The sequence below is a fragment of the Hirundo rustica genome, chromosome 29 (genome assembly GCF_015227805.2).
Source record: "Hirundo rustica isolate bHirRus1 chromosome 29, bHirRus1.pri.v3, whole genome shotgun sequence".
In the NCBI taxonomy this organism is placed as follows: Eukaryota; Metazoa; Chordata; class Aves; order Passeriformes; family Hirundinidae; genus Hirundo; species Hirundo rustica.
Window position 1 is genome coordinate 1,255,752 of NC_053478.1, and position 17,093 is coordinate 1,272,844.

General features: G+C 55.2%; 3 protein-coding genes across 3 annotated transcripts; 2 read left to right on the plus strand and 1 right to left on the minus strand.

Moving 5' to 3' along the window:
* Window positions 1-2,429: 2,429 nt before the first annotated feature.
* Window positions 2,430-5,226, minus strand: PEX11B (peroxisomal biogenesis factor 11 beta). The gene is made up of 4 exons (XM_040088097.2): window positions 5,129-5,226; window positions 4,703-4,824; window positions 4,344-4,545; window positions 2,430-3,765 (listed from the first exon to the last, which is right to left on the minus strand). Exons 1-4 carry the CDS (start codon window positions 5,182-5,184, stop codon window positions 3,396-3,398), a joined length of 750 nt encoding a protein of 249 aa, XP_039944031.1. The 5' UTR covers window positions 5,185-5,226; the 3' UTR covers window positions 2,430-3,395.
* A 462-nt stretch (window positions 5,227-5,688) lies between these two features.
* Window positions 5,689-12,147, plus strand: LIX1L (limb and CNS expressed 1 like). The gene is made up of 6 exons (XM_040088299.1): window positions 5,689-5,974; window positions 6,344-6,507; window positions 7,806-7,946; window positions 8,507-8,602; window positions 9,877-9,954; window positions 10,470-12,147. The coding sequence occupies exons 1-6, from the start codon at window positions 5,689-5,691 to the stop codon at window positions 10,704-10,706; spliced, it is 1,002 nt and encodes a 333-aa protein (XP_039944233.1). The 3' UTR covers window positions 10,707-12,147.
* Window positions 12,148-12,377: 230 nt separating this feature from the next.
* On the plus strand, window positions 12,378-16,101 carry RBM8A (RNA binding motif protein 8A). The gene is made up of 6 exons (XM_040088114.2): window positions 12,378-12,503; window positions 12,945-13,004; window positions 13,102-13,179; window positions 13,691-13,827; window positions 14,695-14,831; window positions 15,548-16,101. The coding sequence occupies exons 1-6, from the start codon at window positions 12,437-12,439 to the stop codon at window positions 15,591-15,593; spliced, it is 525 nt and encodes a 174-aa protein (XP_039944048.1). The 5' UTR covers window positions 12,378-12,436; the 3' UTR covers window positions 15,594-16,101.
* Window positions 16,102-17,093: the final 992 nt, after the last annotated feature.

The window sequence follows — 17,093 nt, forward strand, 5'->3', positions numbered from 1 at the left end:
CCTCGCGGGTTCGGGACGGGAAAAAAAAATACATTTAAAAATAAAATTTAAAAAAAAAAAACCACGAAAAACTTCAGACTCTGCGATTTAGGACAGAGGGCGATTTGTGCCGGCCGGCGGCTGTGGGAAAAGGCTGGAATTTGAATTTTTTTTTTGGGAAAAAAACAACCCCAAACCTCCGAGGAATGAAGAGAAAAAACAAACAGCGACTGTGCCGCGGACGGCAACGCCCAGGTGAGGGCACGGGGGAAACTGAGGCACGGGCTGCGGTAAAAAATAGTAAATTTTTTTTAATATTAAAGTGACTCTTAATTGATATTGAAATGAATATTCAAAGCGAGAGTAAAATGAAAATTAAGGCGAATATTAGGATTGGTCTTAGTGTTAAAATTTGTGTTAAAATTGATATTTAAAATTAAAATTTGTATTAAAATTGATATTTAAAATTAAAATTAGAATTAAAATTCATATTTAGTTTAGAATTCACATTTAAATTAAAATTCATATTTAAATTAGTGCTGTGTGTATAACGTGGGAAGATTGCACCGCGTTTTCTTTTATTAATAGGGTTTAGAAATGTGATTAATGTGTATATATATATCTATTTTTTAATGATTGAAACATAGCGTTAAAAGTAAAACTTTGGGGGTTTTTGGTTAATTTTTTTGTGTGTGTGTATATGTTATTGAAACATAGCATTAAAAGTAAAAATTTGGGGGTTTTTGGTTAATTTTTTTGTGTGTATATATATATATAATTATTGAAACAGCATTAAAAGTAAAAATTTGGGGTTTTTTGGGTTTTTTTTTGTGTGTATATATATATTATGATTGAAACATAGCGTTAAAAGTAAAAATTTGGGGTTTTGGGGGTTTTTTTGTGTATATATATATTTTTAATGATTGAAACACAGCATTAAGTGTAAAAATTTGGGGATTTTTGGTGTTTTTTGGTGTATATATATATATTTATTTTTTTTTAATTGAAACACAGAGTTAGAAGTAAAAATTTGGGGTTTTTTGGTTATATTTTGCGTGTGTGTGTATATATATATATATTAACATAGTGTTAAAAGTAAAAATTTGGGGGTTTTTGGTTATATTTTGTGTGTGTGTGTATATATATATAAATATAGTGTTGAAAGTAAAAATTTGGGGGTTTCTGGTTATATTTTGTGTGTATATATATATATATTTTTTTTTTTTTACATAGTGTTAAAAGTAAAAATTTGGGGGTTTCTGGTTATCTGTTGTGGTTTTGGTTTTGTTTTTTTTTTAATTAAAAGTAAAAATTTGGGGGGTTCTGGTTATTTTTGTGGGGTTTTTTGGGTTTTTTTTGTTGTTTTTTTTTAAATTAAAAGTAAAAATTTGGGAGTTTTGGGGTTTGGGGTTTTTTTGGTAACATCTCAACCGGCCAAAGCAGAAGGGTGAAGGAGGAATCATCCTTCACTGCCGCACGAAAAACTGCCGGCCAAGGAGCTGGTTGGGCGCTGAGCAACAGGGAATGGGAACGGCCCCAAGAGCTCCAGGATGATGTTTTCAGGGAGAAGGAAAAAGGGTTTTTCCCCAAGGAGTTGGTTGGGCACTGAGCAACAGGGAATGGGAACAGCCCCAAGAGCTCCAGGAGGTCCAGGATGATGTTTTCAGGGAGAAGGAAAAGGGTTTTTTTCCCTAGAGGGTGTTTGGGCACTGAGCAGGATCCCCAGGGAACGGGCATGGCCACAAGAGCTCCAGGAGCTCCAGGATGGTGTTTTCAGGGAGAAGGAAAAGGGTTTTTCCCCAAGGAGTTGGTTGGGCACTGAGCAACAGGGAATGGGCCCAGCCCCAAGAGCTCCAGGAGCTCCAGGATGACGTTTTCAGGGAGAAGGAAAAGGGTTTTTCCCTCAGGAGGGTGTTTGGACACTGAACAGATCTCCAGGGAATGGGCACGGCCACAAAAGCTCCAGGAGCTCCAGGATGACGTTTTCAGGGAGAAGGAAAAGGGTTTTTCCCCAAGGAGTTGGTTGGGCACTGAGCAACAGGGAACGGGCACGGCCACAAGAGCTCCAGGAGCTCCAGGAGCATTTGGATGATGTTTTCAGGGAGAAGGAAAAGGGTTTTTCCCCAAGGAGTTGGTTGGGCACTGAGCAGGATCCCCAGGGAATGGGCACAGCCCCAAGAGCTCCAGGAGCATTTGGATGATGTTTTCAGGGAGAAGGAAAAGGGTTTTTCCCCAAGGAGTTGGTTGGGCACGGAGGAGGCTCCCCAGGGAACAGGCACAGCCCCAAGAGCTCCAGGAATGTCTGGCCGATGTTTCCAGGCCCAGGGTGGGATCGTTGTGTCCAAGGCAGGAGCTGCACTCCGTGCTCCCCGTGGATCCCTTCCCAGCTCGGGATATTCCCCGATTCCCAGCCCATCCCGCGTTTCCCGGGATCCCGGCAGGCGGGGAGCGGAGGAGGCCGCGGCGCTTTAATAATTTAATTGATCCGTTAATTACACTGCGGGATCCCCCCGGAGCGCTGCGCACTCATCCCAACGCTCCAAAGCTTTCAACGCCTGGATTCTCCCGGGATAAAAAAAGCCAGACGGGCTCAGGAGCTCTGCTACGGAGTTCTCCCCCCCCAAAAAAAACCCCTTCAAGAGGATATTCCTGCTCTCCCAGGGACAGATCCAAGGAGAATTAAATAATTCCCAGGGTTTCGTGATACGACATCAGAGCTGGGCTGGGGCCACGTGCAATCCGGCCTCACAGAATCCGGGGGAAAAAAGGGAATTCGGTGAGGCAGCAGCACCGGGAATCCCAACACAGACACAGCCAGGCTCTGATCTTTTTTTTGGTTTTTTTTGGGTTTTTTTTTCCCCAAAAAACTGCTGGACAGGGATAGAAGGGGAATGCAGCCGAGGTGGAGCTGTTGGGAAGCACTCAGGATGCCGAGCTGCCTCCGTGCTCTTCCAAGAGAGGGAAATCCACGTGGGAACGCTGAGAGCCATCCCTCGGCTCGCTGCGGTCGCTTCCTCCCCCTGGGCTTTCCTGGGAAGGTTCAGGAAGGGAAATTCCTGCCTGCATTCCCCCTCCCACACAAAGCCATGGATTTATCCCTTCTTCCCGCTGCCCTCTCCCAGATTTCTCACAAAGCAAAACCGTCCCAAACCATTCGGGGCACGGGAATCATCCCGACCCCGTGGCTTCACCCACGGCGAAATCCGGGAGGAGCCCCCGGAGATCCGAGTTTTCCGGAACGTTCCGGGTTAAAGGCGCTTCCCGGGCAGGAAAAAAAAGGGAACGCGGGACCTCTAGAACTGCCGGAAAAACGGGAAGAACCGCGTCCCCGTGAGCTCCAACGCCGAGTCCCGAACCTGGCGGCCCCCGGGAATTCCCAAAACATCCCAAGGAATTCCCCCCCACCCCTGGGATAACTACGGCTTCAGTTTGAGCCAGGGGTGGAGGATGGTGACGATGGAGAGCACGGAGGAGGCGAGGCCGCAGAAGCCCACGATTCCCGGGCCGCTCCGCCACAGCCCCAGCTTTTCCAGCGGGATCACCAGGTCGCAGGCGTTCCTCAGCAGGTCCAGCAGCAGCGGGGGGTTCTCCCGGAGCACCCGCAGCAGGAGGAGCAGCTGGAGCCGCAGGTGGAGCCGCAGACGCTGCGTCCTGCCCTCGGCGCCGAGCTGGGGGCGGTTTTCCGGGCTCTTCCCGCGTTTCCTGGCGGCCTCGGCGCGTTCCAGCAGCACCCGGATCTCGTAGGCGTCCCGGCTGAGGTTCACCACCAGCGCGAACAGGTAATACCTGGGGGGACAAGGAGAGGGGAGGGCGGCCGAGTGCGGAAACCGAGGCAGCGCAAAGGTTCAGGCCGCGCCCGGCAGGCACAGCAAGGCCCGGGAAGGGGTGGAAAAGGCGGCAGGAACCTGCTCAGCCCGCGGGGATTCCCGGAATTCCGTTCCCTGAACTCCCGTTTGCCCAGTCTCCCTCAGGAATTCCCTGATCTCCTCTGGGAGTTCACCACTTGCTCTCCCTGGAAGGATTTAGTTTGCTGCCTTTTCCTGGGGAGAGAATTTCATCTCCTGCCTTCTCTTGGGGAGAGAATTTAATTCCCTGTCTTCTCCTGGGGAGAGAATTTTATGCCCTGCCCTCTCTTGGGAGAGAATTTTATCCCCTGTCTTCTCTTGGGGAGAGAATTTAATTCCCTGCCTTCTCCTGGAGAGAGAATTGCCTACTCTCCTTCAGTAACTCCATTCCCTGCCCTCCCCTGGGAATTCCACTCCACAGAAATCCTTTTCCCCTCTCCCCCCTCAACAACCCGACCCAGCCAGACCCAAGGAAGCTTTCCCAACCTTCCTCCCACCAAAGCCAGCCTCCTCTCTCACCTGAAGGACCTCTGGCTCCACTTCTCCAGGGCCAGGCCGGGCAGGATCCCGCTTTTCCCGGCCCACAGGACGTTGTCGCAGGCCAGGTAGAGGGCTCGGTTCAGGTGGGACAGGGTGAGGCAGAAGCGCAGGACGGGGTCGGGCAGATGCAGCGAGCGCTGGGCTCCCCCCAGAGCCTCGGCCGAGCCCCCCAAGCGCAGCACTGCAGGACAGGAGGACGCCAGAGTGTCGGGGTTAGGTTTGTTCCATTTTATTTTTTTTCTCCCTTATGGAATTTTTACCCGTAAGTTGCTAAGTGACAAAGCGCTGGTGCTCTTTGTGCCTTGTCCCCACCCTCTCAAAGCCCCCCTCAGACTCACGCTTGCGGCCCAGGCTCAGATGAGCCTCCAGCTGCTGGAGGCGGCTCAGGATCCCGGAGTTGTCACCGCTCCCGGCTCGGCTCAGCGCGGCCCCGGCCAAGGCACAGGCGTACTGGGCGGCCCTGGGGACAACGAGGGACTCAGGAGAGGAGCACGGAGCACCGGGAACATCACCCCGGAGCCTCGGATCTCCCGGCTCTAAGGGCTCGGATCTCCCGGCTCTAAGGGCTCGGATCTCCCGGCTCTAAGGGTTCGGATCTCCCCGCTCTAAGGGCTCGGATCTCCCCGCTCTAAGGCCTCGGATCTCCCGGCTCTAAAGCATCCGTCACGGCCCACCCCGCGATCTCCCTCCGCGCGTTCCGACCCCTCCATCCCCCGAGCTCTCCGCAGTCGCCGCGTTTCCCCCGTGAGGAGCTGAGGCCGCACCTGAGGAGGCGCTCCCGGGCCTGGCTCTGGGCGCTGAAGCGCACCCAGGCCTCCATGGCGGGGCCGCGATCCCACAGAGCGTCATCTCCGGCACCCGCCGCGGCTCCGCCCCACAACACCCAAACAGAGCCCGTGATTGGGCCCCACAGGCGGAATCCCCGCCCCTAAATCGGTACCGTGGGGTTTAATTGGTTCCCTTTGCCGTCAATTGCTTCTCCTCATCGGTAAAATCCCGGCCGTCAACCACCCCCGGTGCCGCCATCTCCGCTGTTTTGCGCTTTCTGAGTTTTGATTCGTTTTTGGTGCTGTCACTCAAACAAACTCCGCAGCTCGATTGGACAGCGCCCCCCTAGTCCCCGCCCCCCCAACCGCACACCGCTATTTGTGTTAGCGGCTGAGGGCGCCGCACCCTGTCCCCGCCCATCAAACCGCGCACCGCGTTGAGATTGGTCATTTTCTGCCCAGCCCCGCCTCCCCCGCCGCCATCCGGCTCTCCTATTGGTCCGCTGGGCGCGCAGCGGTGCTGATTGACAGCGCGGCTCTGAGGAGGGAGCGCGGCTATGGAGGCGGTGCGGGCGCAGCGGCTGCAGCCCGGGGTGGGCACCGGGCCCCGCGGGACTCGGCCCGGCCTCACCGGGGCCCCCGCGGGGCTCGCACCGGCCCCGGGAGCGGCCTTGGGGCCGGGGCTGGGGCTGCCGCCGCCGCCGCCTCCGCTGGGTCTGCAGGGCCCCCCCGCGCCCCCCGGGAGCGGGGTCGGGGCCGTGCCCGGGCCGCCCGCGGTGCTGAGGGAGGCGGTGGAGGCCGTGGTGCGGAGCTTCGCCAAACACACGCAGGGCTACGGCCGCGGTGAGCGGAGTCGAGGGGGAAATCGCGGATGCCGACGGACTGGGGTGGGGCGGGGGGGTCGATTTTCCCTTATTCCCCTTTTTTTTTCCCACTTATTCCCTTTTTCCCCCCACTTATTTCCGTGCCCCTTTTCCTTATTTCCATGCCCTGCTTCCTTCCTTCCTCTCATGCCCTTTTTCCTTCTCTCCGTGCCCCTTTTTTCCCCTCCTCTCCCTGCCCCTTTTTTCCTCCTTTCCCTGCCCCATTTCCACCCCACCGTGCTAATCCATCCCTGGCGGGGAGCTGGGATTTTTTTCTTCCCTGCTTTCCTTCCCCCTCCCATCCCGATCCCGGCTGTTTTTTGTTTTTTTGTTTTTTTTTTTCCGGCAGTCAACGTGGTGGAGGCGCTGCAGGAATTTTGGCAGATGAAGCAATCCCGCGGTGCCGAGCTGCGCAACGGAGCCCTGGTTCTCTACGAGATGGTCCCGGCTGCCAGCCCTCCCTACGTCTGTTATGTCACCCTGCCCGGGGGCAGCTGCTTCGGCAGCTTCCAGGTACCGTCCAGACCTCGGGAATTCCGGGAATTCCTCCCCCCCGGTACCCCACTGGAATCGTTTCCCAATTATCTTAATTATTTCCCCTCCCTGGGCAGATTGCAGCACCCTGCGGCTGGCTCTAAAGCTCTTTATTGGAGCTACGTTTGATTTAATTTAATTGCGAGTTGTTCCCGACTTGTAAATCCCCAGCAGATGCTGATCCGGGAAGATTTGTCTGTGGATTGTGGTTTTTTGGGGTTTTTATTTTGTGTCTTTGGTTCCCTGTTTTTCCCTTGCACCTTAGTGCTGAAGCAGGAGATGGGATATCAGGGAAAACTGTTCGATTGGCTGGATTTGATCCTTCCTTTTCCTTCCCGGCATTTGATCCTTCCTTTTCCTTCCTGAGATCTGATCCTTCCTTCTCCTTCCCAGGATCTGATCTTCCCTTCTTCCCAGGATCTGATCCTTCCTTCTCCTTCCCGGGATCTGATCCTTCCTTCTCCTTCCCGGGATCTGATCCTTCCTTCTCCTTCCCGGGATCTGATCCTTCCTTTTCCTTCCCGGGATCTGATCCTTCCTTCTCCTTCCCAGGATCTGATCTTCCCTTCTTCCCGGGATCTGATCCTTCCTTCTCCTTCCCAGGATTTGATCCTTCCTTCTCCTTCCTTCTCCTTCCTTCTCCTTCCTTCTCCTTCCTTCTCCTTCCTTCTCCTTCCTTCTCCTTCCTTCTCCTTCCTTCTCCTTCCTTCTCCTTCCTTCTCCTTCCCGGGATTTGGGCAGAGGTTTAAACTGGCAGAGGAATATTCTTCTGCTGGAGCTCAGGATTTGTCCCAAAACCTCTTCTCCAGATGCCAAAAGGCTCTGGAAATGAAATCAGAGCGTTGGATCCTGGAATGGCTTGGGGAAGCTTAAACACATCCCAATTCCAGCCCTGTGCTGTGGGCAGGGAACATCCCACTGGAGGAATCCATCCCTTCACCCTTCCTGGGAAAACTCCCCACCCAAATCCCCTCACCAGGGAGATTCAAATCCCAGCTTCATTCCAGATTCCTTCCTGGCTGGGAAAACAGATCCAAAGGGAACGATTCCAGCAGCCTCATCCCCCAGAATCCTGATCTTTGACGGGGGTGGGAATTTGGGGCACGGTTCGGATTCGAGGTCGTTAATTAACCGACGACTCCACGGGGGGGGCGGTTCTGAGGGAATCCCGAACCTCTCGGAATTCCGGCGGGCGCCCTTTCCTCACCCCCCACCCCCTCCTCCGTTCCCGGGTTTTTTTTCCCGGGATCCCCGAGCGCGGCCGCGCGTCCCCGCAGTTCTGTCCCACCAAGGCCGAGGCGCGCCGGAGCGCCGCCAAGATCGCGCTGATGAATTCCGTCTTCAACGAGCACCCGTCCCGCCGCATCACCGACGACTTCATCGAGAAGAGCGTCTCCGAGGCCCTGGCGTCCTTCAACGTGAGCACGGGCTGGGAAAAATCCCAGGGGGGGAAAAAAAATCCTCCGGGAGCGGATTAGAGCTCCTCGGTGGGAGGGGATTGGTGGAGTAGCAGCATTTTTGAGTGTAGATTAATTCCCGTTTTCTGCTGCGCTCCGGGCTGAGGCGTGGATTTTCCTGGCGGTTCCGTTGTCTCACCCTCTAGTTTCCCTTAAACCGAAGATTTTTTTCCCCAGGGGTTTTAGTTTCTTTCTCCCTTCCCTGCTCTGATTGGCTCCGGGGGGGAATTCTGGCCGTGCGGTGCTCTGCGCTCTCTGGAGCGCTGTGGAATCGGTGCGGGAAAAATCCCGTTCCCAGGGGGTTCATTGCTCCAGGAGAGCCAGATTTATCCAGGTGACATCCCAGATTTGTCCAGGGAGTGCCAGAGTGGCCCGTGCCAGGCAGTCAAGGCTGGATTAGCTGGATAAGAGTTGGACAGCTCAGCCTGTGCTGGCATCAGTCTCTCCTAAAATCCCACTGGGAATTGGCAGCAGGAGCAGATCCGTGGGAACGGCAGCTCCAGTCTGGAATCTCTCTGCAGGGCAACCGAGAAGAGGCGGATAATCCCAACACCGGGATCGGGGCCTTCCGCTTCATGCTGGAATCCAACAAGGGAAAATCCATGCTGGAGTTCCAGGTACTGCTTCCAGTTCTTGCACACCCGCCCAGGTGCCATTCCTGGGGTGGTTTAAGGACTGTTTGGGTTGATTTCCCAGGTTTTTTAAAATCTTTTTCCTATGGAAAATGCTGCACCCGGCAGCATTCCCAAATCCGATCAGAATCAGCAGGAAACCCTGAGCTCAGAGTCCTTGGAATTGGGTTTTCTCGCTCCCGCCGGGATATTTCCAGGCGGTGCCTCCAAATGTCCTAATTGCAGTGGTCCAGGTAATTAGCGGGATCCATCCTTTCCCCCGAAATCAGGGAAGCAAGAGCTCTCAGCAAGGAAAGATGGGAATATTTTTCCCCCAAAGACGCTTTGATTGTGGAATTGGGGGTCAGTGGTGTCCCCCAAAGCACAGGGCCGTCCTTGTATCCCACGGGAATGTGGCTGGGAAGAACACCTGGAGAATGGGAAGCCCGAGCTTCTGGAAGGTTCTGGAACGTGGATCAGGATTAGGAGAACAGCTGGGATTGGAGAGTCCTCTGGGCTTTATTCCAGCCTTTATGAAGGAACAGCTGGGAGCAGAGCCGGGGAAATGAGGTTTGGAACTCCCCGTCCATCCCAGGATGTTCCAATATTTCCTTGAGATTCCCAAATCCTTCTGATTTCACCTCGGCCTCGGGTAGGGACAGGGAACGATCCTGGAGCTGGGTTTCCATCAGAGGAGGAATCTGGCTGTGCCTCTGCCCCGGGGTTCGAATCCAGCTCTGGAATGTGGCTGTGCTTGGAATTCCGCACTTTTCCAGCCCCTCTGCTGGCTCCTTTCCCCGGTGTGGGAATGCTCCAGGGCAGCAGGCAGGAGGTGTTTGTGTCCAGGGCCCTGAGATGGCGATTCCAAGTCTGGAATTGGGAAAGGTCCCGGTTTTTAAGCAGAATTTGTGCGGCCTGGAGGGGAGAAATCGCTGGAAAACCTGGAATTGCACCTGGTGCTGCTGCAGGTTCAGCTTGGAGAAGAGAATCCGTGAATCCCCAGGGTGCAGGGAGCACTGCAGGCTCTGCCTCTGCTGTAACCCAGATTAACCAGGGAGTTTTGTATCCTGGTGCTGCTTTTAGCTGAATCCACATCCAGGGAAGCTGCCCCACCTCTGGAATTGCCCCATCCCGAGGCAGAAGGGGCTCAGAGCCCCCAGCCAGGTGTCCAGTGTTCCCCTCCCTGAGCTCCAGCTGATTCACGAGCTCCCTTCTCCCCCATTTCCCGCCGAGATTCCGGGGTCCCTGCCCTCACCCCGCCTTCCCTCTCTCCGTCCCAGGAGCTGATGACGGTTTTCCAGCTCCTGCACTGGAACGGGAGCCTGAAGGCAATGCGGGAGCGCCAGTGCTCGCGCCAGGTGAGCCCGGACACCCCTCGCTGCTCATCCTCCTCCGTCCCCCCTTTCCTAAACAACTTCCCCCCTTTCCTAAACAACTTCCCCCCTTTCCTAAACTTCCCCCCTTCCCTAAACTTCCCCCTCTTCCTAAACAGCTTCCCCCCTCTTCCTAAACAGCTTCCCCCCTTTCCTAAACAGCTTCCCCCCTTTCCTAAACAGCTTCCCCCCTTTCCTAAACAACTTCCCCCCTCTTCCTAAACAACTTTCCCCTCTTCCTAAACAACTTCCCCCCTTCCTAAACAGCTTCCCCCCCTTCCTAAACAACATCCCCCCCTTTCCTAAACAACTTCCCCCCTTTCCTAAACAACTTCCCCCCTTTCCTAAACAACTTCCCCCCCTTCCTAAACAACTTCCCCCCTTTCCTAAACAACTTCCCCCCTTTCCTAAACAACTTCCCCCCCTTCCTAAACAACTTCCACCCCCTTCCTAAACAACTTTCCCCCCTTCCTAAACAAGTTCCCCCCTCTCCCTCCCAGGAAGTCCTGGCTCACTATTCCCACCGCGCCCTGGACGATGACATCAGGAACCAGATGGCCCTGGACTGGGTGAACCGGGAGCAGAGCGTTCCGGGCGCCCTTTCCCGGGAGCTGGCGGCCACCGAGCGGGAGCTGGACGAGGCCAGGCTGGCCGGGAAGGAGCTGAGGTTCCATAAGGAGAAGAAGGACATCCTGCTGCTGGCCGCTGGCCAGCTGGGCTCAGCTCATTCCTCCTGAAGCCCAGGGAGCCGTGCCTCGGTGCTCCCGACGTCCTTTTCCTCAGTCCCCGTTTGCACATTCGGAAGGGAATTTAGGAGGAGGGGGGGAAAAAGCTCCTGAAGGGATTTTTAGCGGTTTCCTATCCTGGTTTTTAGAGCTCCTCCTTGTTCCCCTTATTCCCTTGAGAGCTCTTTATTCCCTAGGGAACTTTTTTTATTCCCTGGGAATTCCTTTTTTGTTCTTTTCCTGTCCCGTTATTTCCGGGGTTTAGAGCACAGGTTTTGTCCTGGAGCAGCTGGGATCCCACAGGATCCGGTGTTTCCTCTTGGAAAACCCCCTTGGATCCGATGCCTGGCCACCCCCTCTCTCCTGTCAGCAGAAAGGGATCAATTAAACCTCCTTGATGAGCTCCTTAATTAAACCAAGGCCTGCAGCATCCCTAGGGATTGAAAACTGCGGGGACAGGGCAATTCCAGAGGGGGAACTGCGGGTCCTGCTGTGCTGATCCCAGATTTAATTCCAAACATCGGCTTGGAGAAGTCAAAAAAGTGGAAAACGAGGGGAGGGATTTGCACTAATCGTTCCCCATCCCTCGTGTGGGTATCCATATGGAATTTGGACTATATTTAGCTTTAAAAACCGCTTTTACGGCGTGGAATTGTTCAAACAGCTCCAGGTTCACCCAAGAAAATGTCAATTTATCCACGGAAATTTCCGTTTTACTCCCCTTTTCCCCAGCAGAACGGGAATACAAACTAAATTCCGAGCCAGAATTCCTTTTTCCACCCCGGCTTAGAGCTTTTCCCCGTTTCTTATTCCCCTTAAACCCTTTGGAGTCTCACCCTCTTCCTTCCCTCTGCAGGATATTCCAGCAATAATCATTGCTTTAGGATAAAAATCGGAATTATTCCATTATCTGTAGGTACACCCCGTTTTTATATCCGCATCCTAACAAGCCTATTTTGGGGGTTTATATATATTTTTTATACTTTTTACAAACACTATTAAGGTTTGATGTCGCTGGCAATGGGATTTAAAAGGGGTTGGGGGGAATTTTCCTGAGATGTTGTTAAAAAACTGATTTAGGAATAAGGTGGAGTTAATCCCGTGATTTATTCCACACGTGAGGGAATCCCTAAAGATCCTCTCAGCAATTCTGGTGGCTCCAAGTAAACAGATCCGGGAGCATTTTGGGAATTCATCACTGTGGAAGAAAAGAAAAAAAAAAATTAAAAAAAAAAAAGGGAAGAAACCGGACATTCCATTTCTTGTGAGATTGGGGCGCCGGTTTAGAGGCGCCGGATCTCCTTGAAAGTTGTCAAAAATAAATTAACAAATCCAAATTTCCTCAGCGTGGAGAAACTCGTGCTCCTTGTTGCGGTGGCGGAATCTCAGCGATCCGGCGGGATAAACGCTGCTGTGGATTTTATACAATAAACCCAGCGATTTTTTTGGTTAATTTCGGTTCTTTTGCTCGTTTTGTGGGGCTCGATTACTGGGGAAAGGGGAATGGCTCACTACGGCGGCAGGACCTTCTCAACATGGCTGAACGTGCGTGTCCACCCAGAGCCCTTCTCAAAATGGCGGCACGGGTGTTTCCGCCGTGCGCCATTCTCAAAATGGCGGCGCGGGGTTTTTCCCGCCCTACGCCCTTCTCAAGATGGCGGCGCGGGGGTTTCCGCCCTACGCCCGCCCACTGTGGCGGCACTTCCGGCGCGTTCCCGGCGTGCCCCGCGACTCCCGGCAAGATGGCGGACGTGCTGGATCTTCATGAGGCGGGCGGAGAGGATTTCGCTATGGACGAGGATGGGGACGGTGAGTGCGGGGTTTCGGCTGTACCGTCCGGCTCAAAGCGGCCCCGCCGGCTCAGCGGAGCCGCTCCCGCCGCTTCTGGCCGCGCTCCCAAAGCCCGTCGGCCTCATGGACAGCCCCGGCCCGGGAGCTCCCGCTCGGCGCTGGGGAGGGGCACTCCCAGCATGGGAGATGTATCCTGCTGTCCGTAATGGATCATTCCCGGCTCATGGGATCAATCCTGGCTCGGAGGTACTCTGGGAGGGGTCCTGTCCGGCCCGGGGGAGGTCATTGTCATCACGGGGTGATCATCTTGTCTTTCCCTGCCTGTACCGGGAGGTGCTGCCCAGCCCAGGTGCCTTTCCTGACCCAGGGAAATCCTTCCCAGCCCGGGGGGGGCCTTTCCCAGCCGGGATGAGGGGTCCCCGTCCATCCGGGGCTGACTCCCTGCAATTCCCACCTCAGAGAGCATCCACAAGCTGAAGGAAAAAGCCAAGAAGCGCAAGGGCCGCGGCTTCGGCTCAGGTGAGGCCCCCAAAGCACCCCGGGACCACCTTCCCTGGCGCCCTGGGGAGGGGCTGGGTGGCCCTGGAGCTGTTCCCCCGTTTCCTTTCCTTTCCAGAGGAAGGATCCCGCGCTCGGGTGCGTGAGGATTACGACAGCGTCGAGCAGGACGGGGACGAGCCGGGACCGCAGAGATGTGAGAGGGTCTCGGGGGTTTCATGGGGGCTCAGCCCTGCTGGGACAATCCCTTCCCTTCCCTCAGATTCCCAGGGTTTATTTTAGGGCATACCCCAGCTCCATATCCCTTTTCCTACAGTGGGAATGGGGGGATTTGGAGGAGATGCTCCTTCCTGAGAACGCCATGGGCTCCCAAGTGTCACCAGCAGCGCTTTCCCCGTGGAAAGGGAGGGGAAATCCTGGGCTTTACCTGACCTCACCCAGGATTTGTGGGCTCTGGGCCTCCTTCTCCCTTTCCCAGCCGTGAAAAAGGAGCGATTTGGGGGGTGACAGAGCCTTTCCTGGGGAGGAAAAGAGGAGGAATAAACTGGGGCTGCACTGGGATGATCCTTCCCCACTTTCCCAAGATCATATTTTTGGCTCATCCCCCAAAACCTCCCCCATCCTCACCACGTCCCCCTCCCAAGGTGCCAGATTTTGGGGGAATAACTCCATTCCCAGCTCTCTGACTCCCCCTTTTCCCTGCCCAGCCGTGGAGGGCTGGATCCTCTTTGTGACAGGGGTGCACGAGGAGGCCACAGAGGAGGACGTGCACGACCGATTCGCCGAATTCGGGGAGATCAAGAACATCCACCTCAACCTGGACCGGCGCACGGGATACTTGAAGGTGGGGGGCACGGCTTTGGGAGACCCCCCAGGCTCTGTCTCAGCTTGGGGGAGGCTCTGAGCCGGGAGTTTTGGGTGAATTCCAAAACTGAGCCAGTTCTGGGGGGAGGTCGGCGGGGTGCCTGCACCTCAAAATTGAGCTGTGGGGAGGTTCCTGCATCCCAGAACTGAGCTGGGTTCCCCTGGTGCATTCCCGTCCTGGGCCTAACCCCGGAGTGAGCTCGGGGTTCCCGGGGTCTGGGCTCATTCCTAATCCCTGGGGTGTCAGGGCTGGGATCTGTGCACCCCAAACCTGAGCTGGGAGTTTGGGGCTCATTCCCAGTCCCAAACCCTGGGTGTGTCAAAGGGGATCTGTGCACCCCAAACCTGAGCTGGGAGTTGGGGGCTCATTCCCAATCCCAAACCCTGGGGGTGTCAAAGGGGATCTGTGCACCCCAAACCCGAGCTGGGAGCTGCCCCGGTGCCAGAGCTCGTTCCCAATCCCTGAGGTCTCAGGTGGGGTCTGTGCACCCCAAACCCAAACTGGGAGCTGCCCCAGTGCCAGGGCTCGTTCCCAATCCCAGTCCCTGGGGTGTTGGTGGGATCTGTGCACCCCAAACCCGAGCTGGCAGTTCCCCCGGTGCCAGGGCTTGTTCCCAATCCCGTTCCCGTCCCACGCCAGGGTTACACGCTGGTGGATCTGTGCACCCCAAACCCGAGCTGGCAGTTCCCCCAGTGCCAGGGCTCGTTCCCAATCCCAATCCCTGGGGTGTTGGGGGTGGGATCTGTGCACCCCAAACCCGAGCTGGCAGTTCCCCCAGTTGATCTGGCAGTTCCCCCAGTGCCAGGGCTCGTTCCCAATCCCGTTCCCGATCCCGTCCCACGCCAGGGTTACACGCTGGTGGAGTACGAGACGTACAAGGAGGCGCAGGCGGCCATGGAGGGGCTCAACGGGCAGGAGCTGATGGGGCAGCCGGTCAGCGTGGACTGGTGCTTCGTCAGGGGCCCTCCCAAGGGCAAGAGGAGGTGAGGGAATCCCTGGGAATCCCTGGGAATTCCAGGGGCTGGGGGGAACGGGGGGCATTCCATGCGTGGGGGGGTGGCGGCGTGAAAACGGGGGTAAACACCCCCAAATCCTTCCTTCTCCTTTCCTCTGTTTTCTGTAACCTTTTGCTCCCCCTCTTTCCTCGCTTTTCACCCTTTTTTCTTTACTTTTCCCCATTCCCTTTTCCCTTTTTTCCCCCCTTTTTCCCCCCCTTTTTCCCCCCCTTTTTTTCCCCCCTTTTTCCCCCCCTTTTTTCCCCCCCTTTTTTCCCCCCTTTTTTTCCCCCCTTTTTTCCCCCCTTTTTTTCCCCCCTTTTTTTTCCCCCCCTTCCCCCCCCCCTTTTTTCCCCCCCCTTTTTTTCCCCACTTTTTTTCCACCCTTTTTTCCCGCCCTTTTTCCCTTTTTTTCCCGGTTTTTCCCTTTTTTTCCCTTTGTTTTTCCCCTTTTTTTTCCCTTTTTTTTCCCCATTTTTTCCCCATTTTTTCCCCATTTTTTCCCCTTTTTCCCCCATTTTTTCCCATTTTTTTCCCATTTTTTTCCCTTTTTTTCCCTTTTTTCCCCCTTTTTTTCCCTTCCCTCCCCCCTTTCTCCCCCCCTTTTTTTCCCTTTTATTCCCCTTTTTTTTTTCTTTTTTCCCCCTTTTCCCCCCTTTCATTCCCCCTTTTTTCCCCTTCCCCACCTCTTCCCTGTTTTCCAGGGGCGGGCGCCGGCGGAGCCGCAGCCCGGACCGGCGCCGCCGATGATGGATCCAAACCCTTCCACACCCGTTCCTGTTCCCAGTCCAAACTGGGGCCAACTGGGGCAAACTGGGGCCTGGCACACAGCCTCCAGGAGCCGAACCAGCTCCGTCCCCGGGGAGATTGGGATTTTATTATGGAATTCGCTGTTTTCAAAGGAGGGATAAGAGGGTTTCCCTTAGGTTTTTGGGATTTTGGGGGATCCCTCCCAGCCCCAGATCCCAGAACATCCCGGGAGTTTTTTTTTTTTCCCGTGCCCTAAATTTCCGCTGGTATTTATCCCACCCCGGGAATTCCTTGTTTTCTGTTAAATAGCAGGATTTTTTTTTTTTTGTCTAAGTTTGTCTCCTTTTTCTCTGGCCTTCATTAACGCTCCCCAGCCCCTTATCCCAAAAAATCCCTCCCCGTCCGGGGGCTCCGAGGATCCTGCGGATCCCTCCCGGCCTGGCAGCGGAACGACTCCGGGTCTTTTGGGGAAAAAAAAAAACCAGAAAATCTCTTTTTTCCCTTAAAACCGGCGTCGGGGAAGCAACAGCTGTGTGGTTTGTGGGGGTGCCTGTGCCCAGATGTGCTGGTGTCTGTCTGTCTGTCCCAGCATCCAGCTGTGCCCCTGTGCCCAGATGTGCTGGTGTCTGTCTGTCTGTCCCAGCATCCAGCTGTGCCCCTGTGCCCAGATGTGCTGGTGTCTGTCTGTCCCAGCGTCCAGCTGTGCCCCTGTGCCCAGATGTGCTGGTGTCTGTTTGTCCCAGCGTCCAGCTGTGCCCCTGTGCCCAGATGTGCTGGTGTCTGTCTGTCTGTCCCAGCATCCAGCTGTGCCCCTGTGCCCAGATGTGCTGGTGTCTGTCTGTCTGTCCCAGCATCCAGCTGTGCCCCTGTGCCCAGATGTGCTGGTGTCTGTCTGTCTGTCCCAGCGTCCAGCTGTGCCCCTGTGCCCAGATGTGCTGCTGTCTGTCTGTCCCAGTGTCCAGCTGTGCCCCTGTGCCCAGATGTGCTGCTGTCTGTCTGTCCCAGCGTCCAGCTGTGCCCCTGTGCCCAGATGTGCTGGTGTCTGTCTGTCCCAGCGTCCAGCTGTGCCCCTGTGCCCAGATGTGCTGGTGTCTGTCTGTCTGTCCCAGTGTCCAGCTGTGCCCAGATGTGCTGGTGTCTGTCTGTCTGTCCCAGTGTCCAGCTGTGCCCCTGTGCCCAGATGTGCTGGTGTCTGTCTGTCCCAGTATCCAGCTGTGCCCCTGTGCCCAGATGTGCTGGTGTCTGTCTGTCTGTCCCAGCGTCCAGCTGTGCCCCTGTGCCCAGATGTGCTGGTGTCTGTCTGTCCCAGTATCCAGCTGTGCCCCTGTGCCCAGATGTGCTGGTGTCTGTCTGTCTGTCCCAGTGTCCAGCTGTGCCCCTGTGCCCAGATGTGCTGCTGTCTGTCTGTCCCAGTGTCCAGCTGTGCCCCTGGCTGTCCCCCGTGTCCCCAAGCCCACCGCTCCCACTCAGAGCCTCCGAGCTGCGCTGGGGGCTTTTATT

What these genes read in the sequence shown, in the direction of transcription:
- PEX11B (XM_040088097.2), bottom strand. Translation starts at nt 5,184, where the DNA reads ATGGAGGCCTGGGTGCGCTTCAGCGCCCAGAGCCAGGCCCGGGAGCGC. An exon ending in GCCCGGGAGCGCCTCCTCAG is followed by an intron (nt 4,825 to 5,128) that starts GTGCGGCCTCAG and finishes CGTTGTCCCCAG; the next exon opens with GGCCGCCCAGTACGCCTGTG. An exon ending in TCTGAGCCTGGGCCGCAAGC is followed by an intron (nt 4,546 to 4,702) that starts GTGAGTCTGAGG and finishes CCTGTCCTGCAG; the next exon opens with TGCTGCGCTTGGGGGGCTCG.
- LIX1L (XM_040088299.1), top strand. Translation starts at nt 5,689, where the DNA reads ATGGAGGCGGTGCGGGCGCAGCGGCTGCAGCCCGGGGTGGGCACCGGG. An exon ending in CACGCAGGGCTACGGCCGCG is followed by an intron (nt 5,975 to 6,343) that starts GTGAGCGGAGTC and finishes TTTTTCCGGCAG; the next exon opens with TCAACGTGGTGGAGGCGCTG. An exon ending in AGGCCCTGGCGTCCTTCAAC is followed by an intron (nt 7,947 to 8,506) that starts GTGAGCACGGGC and finishes ATCTCTCTGCAG; the next exon opens with GGCAACCGAGAAGAGGCGGA.
- RBM8A (XM_040088114.2), top strand. Translation starts at nt 12,437, where the DNA reads ATGGCGGACGTGCTGGATCTTCATGAGGCGGGCGGAGAGGATTTCGCT. An exon ending in GGGCCGCGGCTTCGGCTCAG is followed by an intron (nt 13,005 to 13,101) that starts GTGAGGCCCCCA and finishes TTTCCTTTCCAG; the next exon opens with AGGAAGGATCCCGCGCTCGG. An exon ending in CGAGCCGGGACCGCAGAGAT is followed by an intron (nt 13,180 to 13,690) that starts GTGAGAGGGTCT and finishes TTCCCTGCCCAG; the next exon opens with CCGTGGAGGGCTGGATCCTC.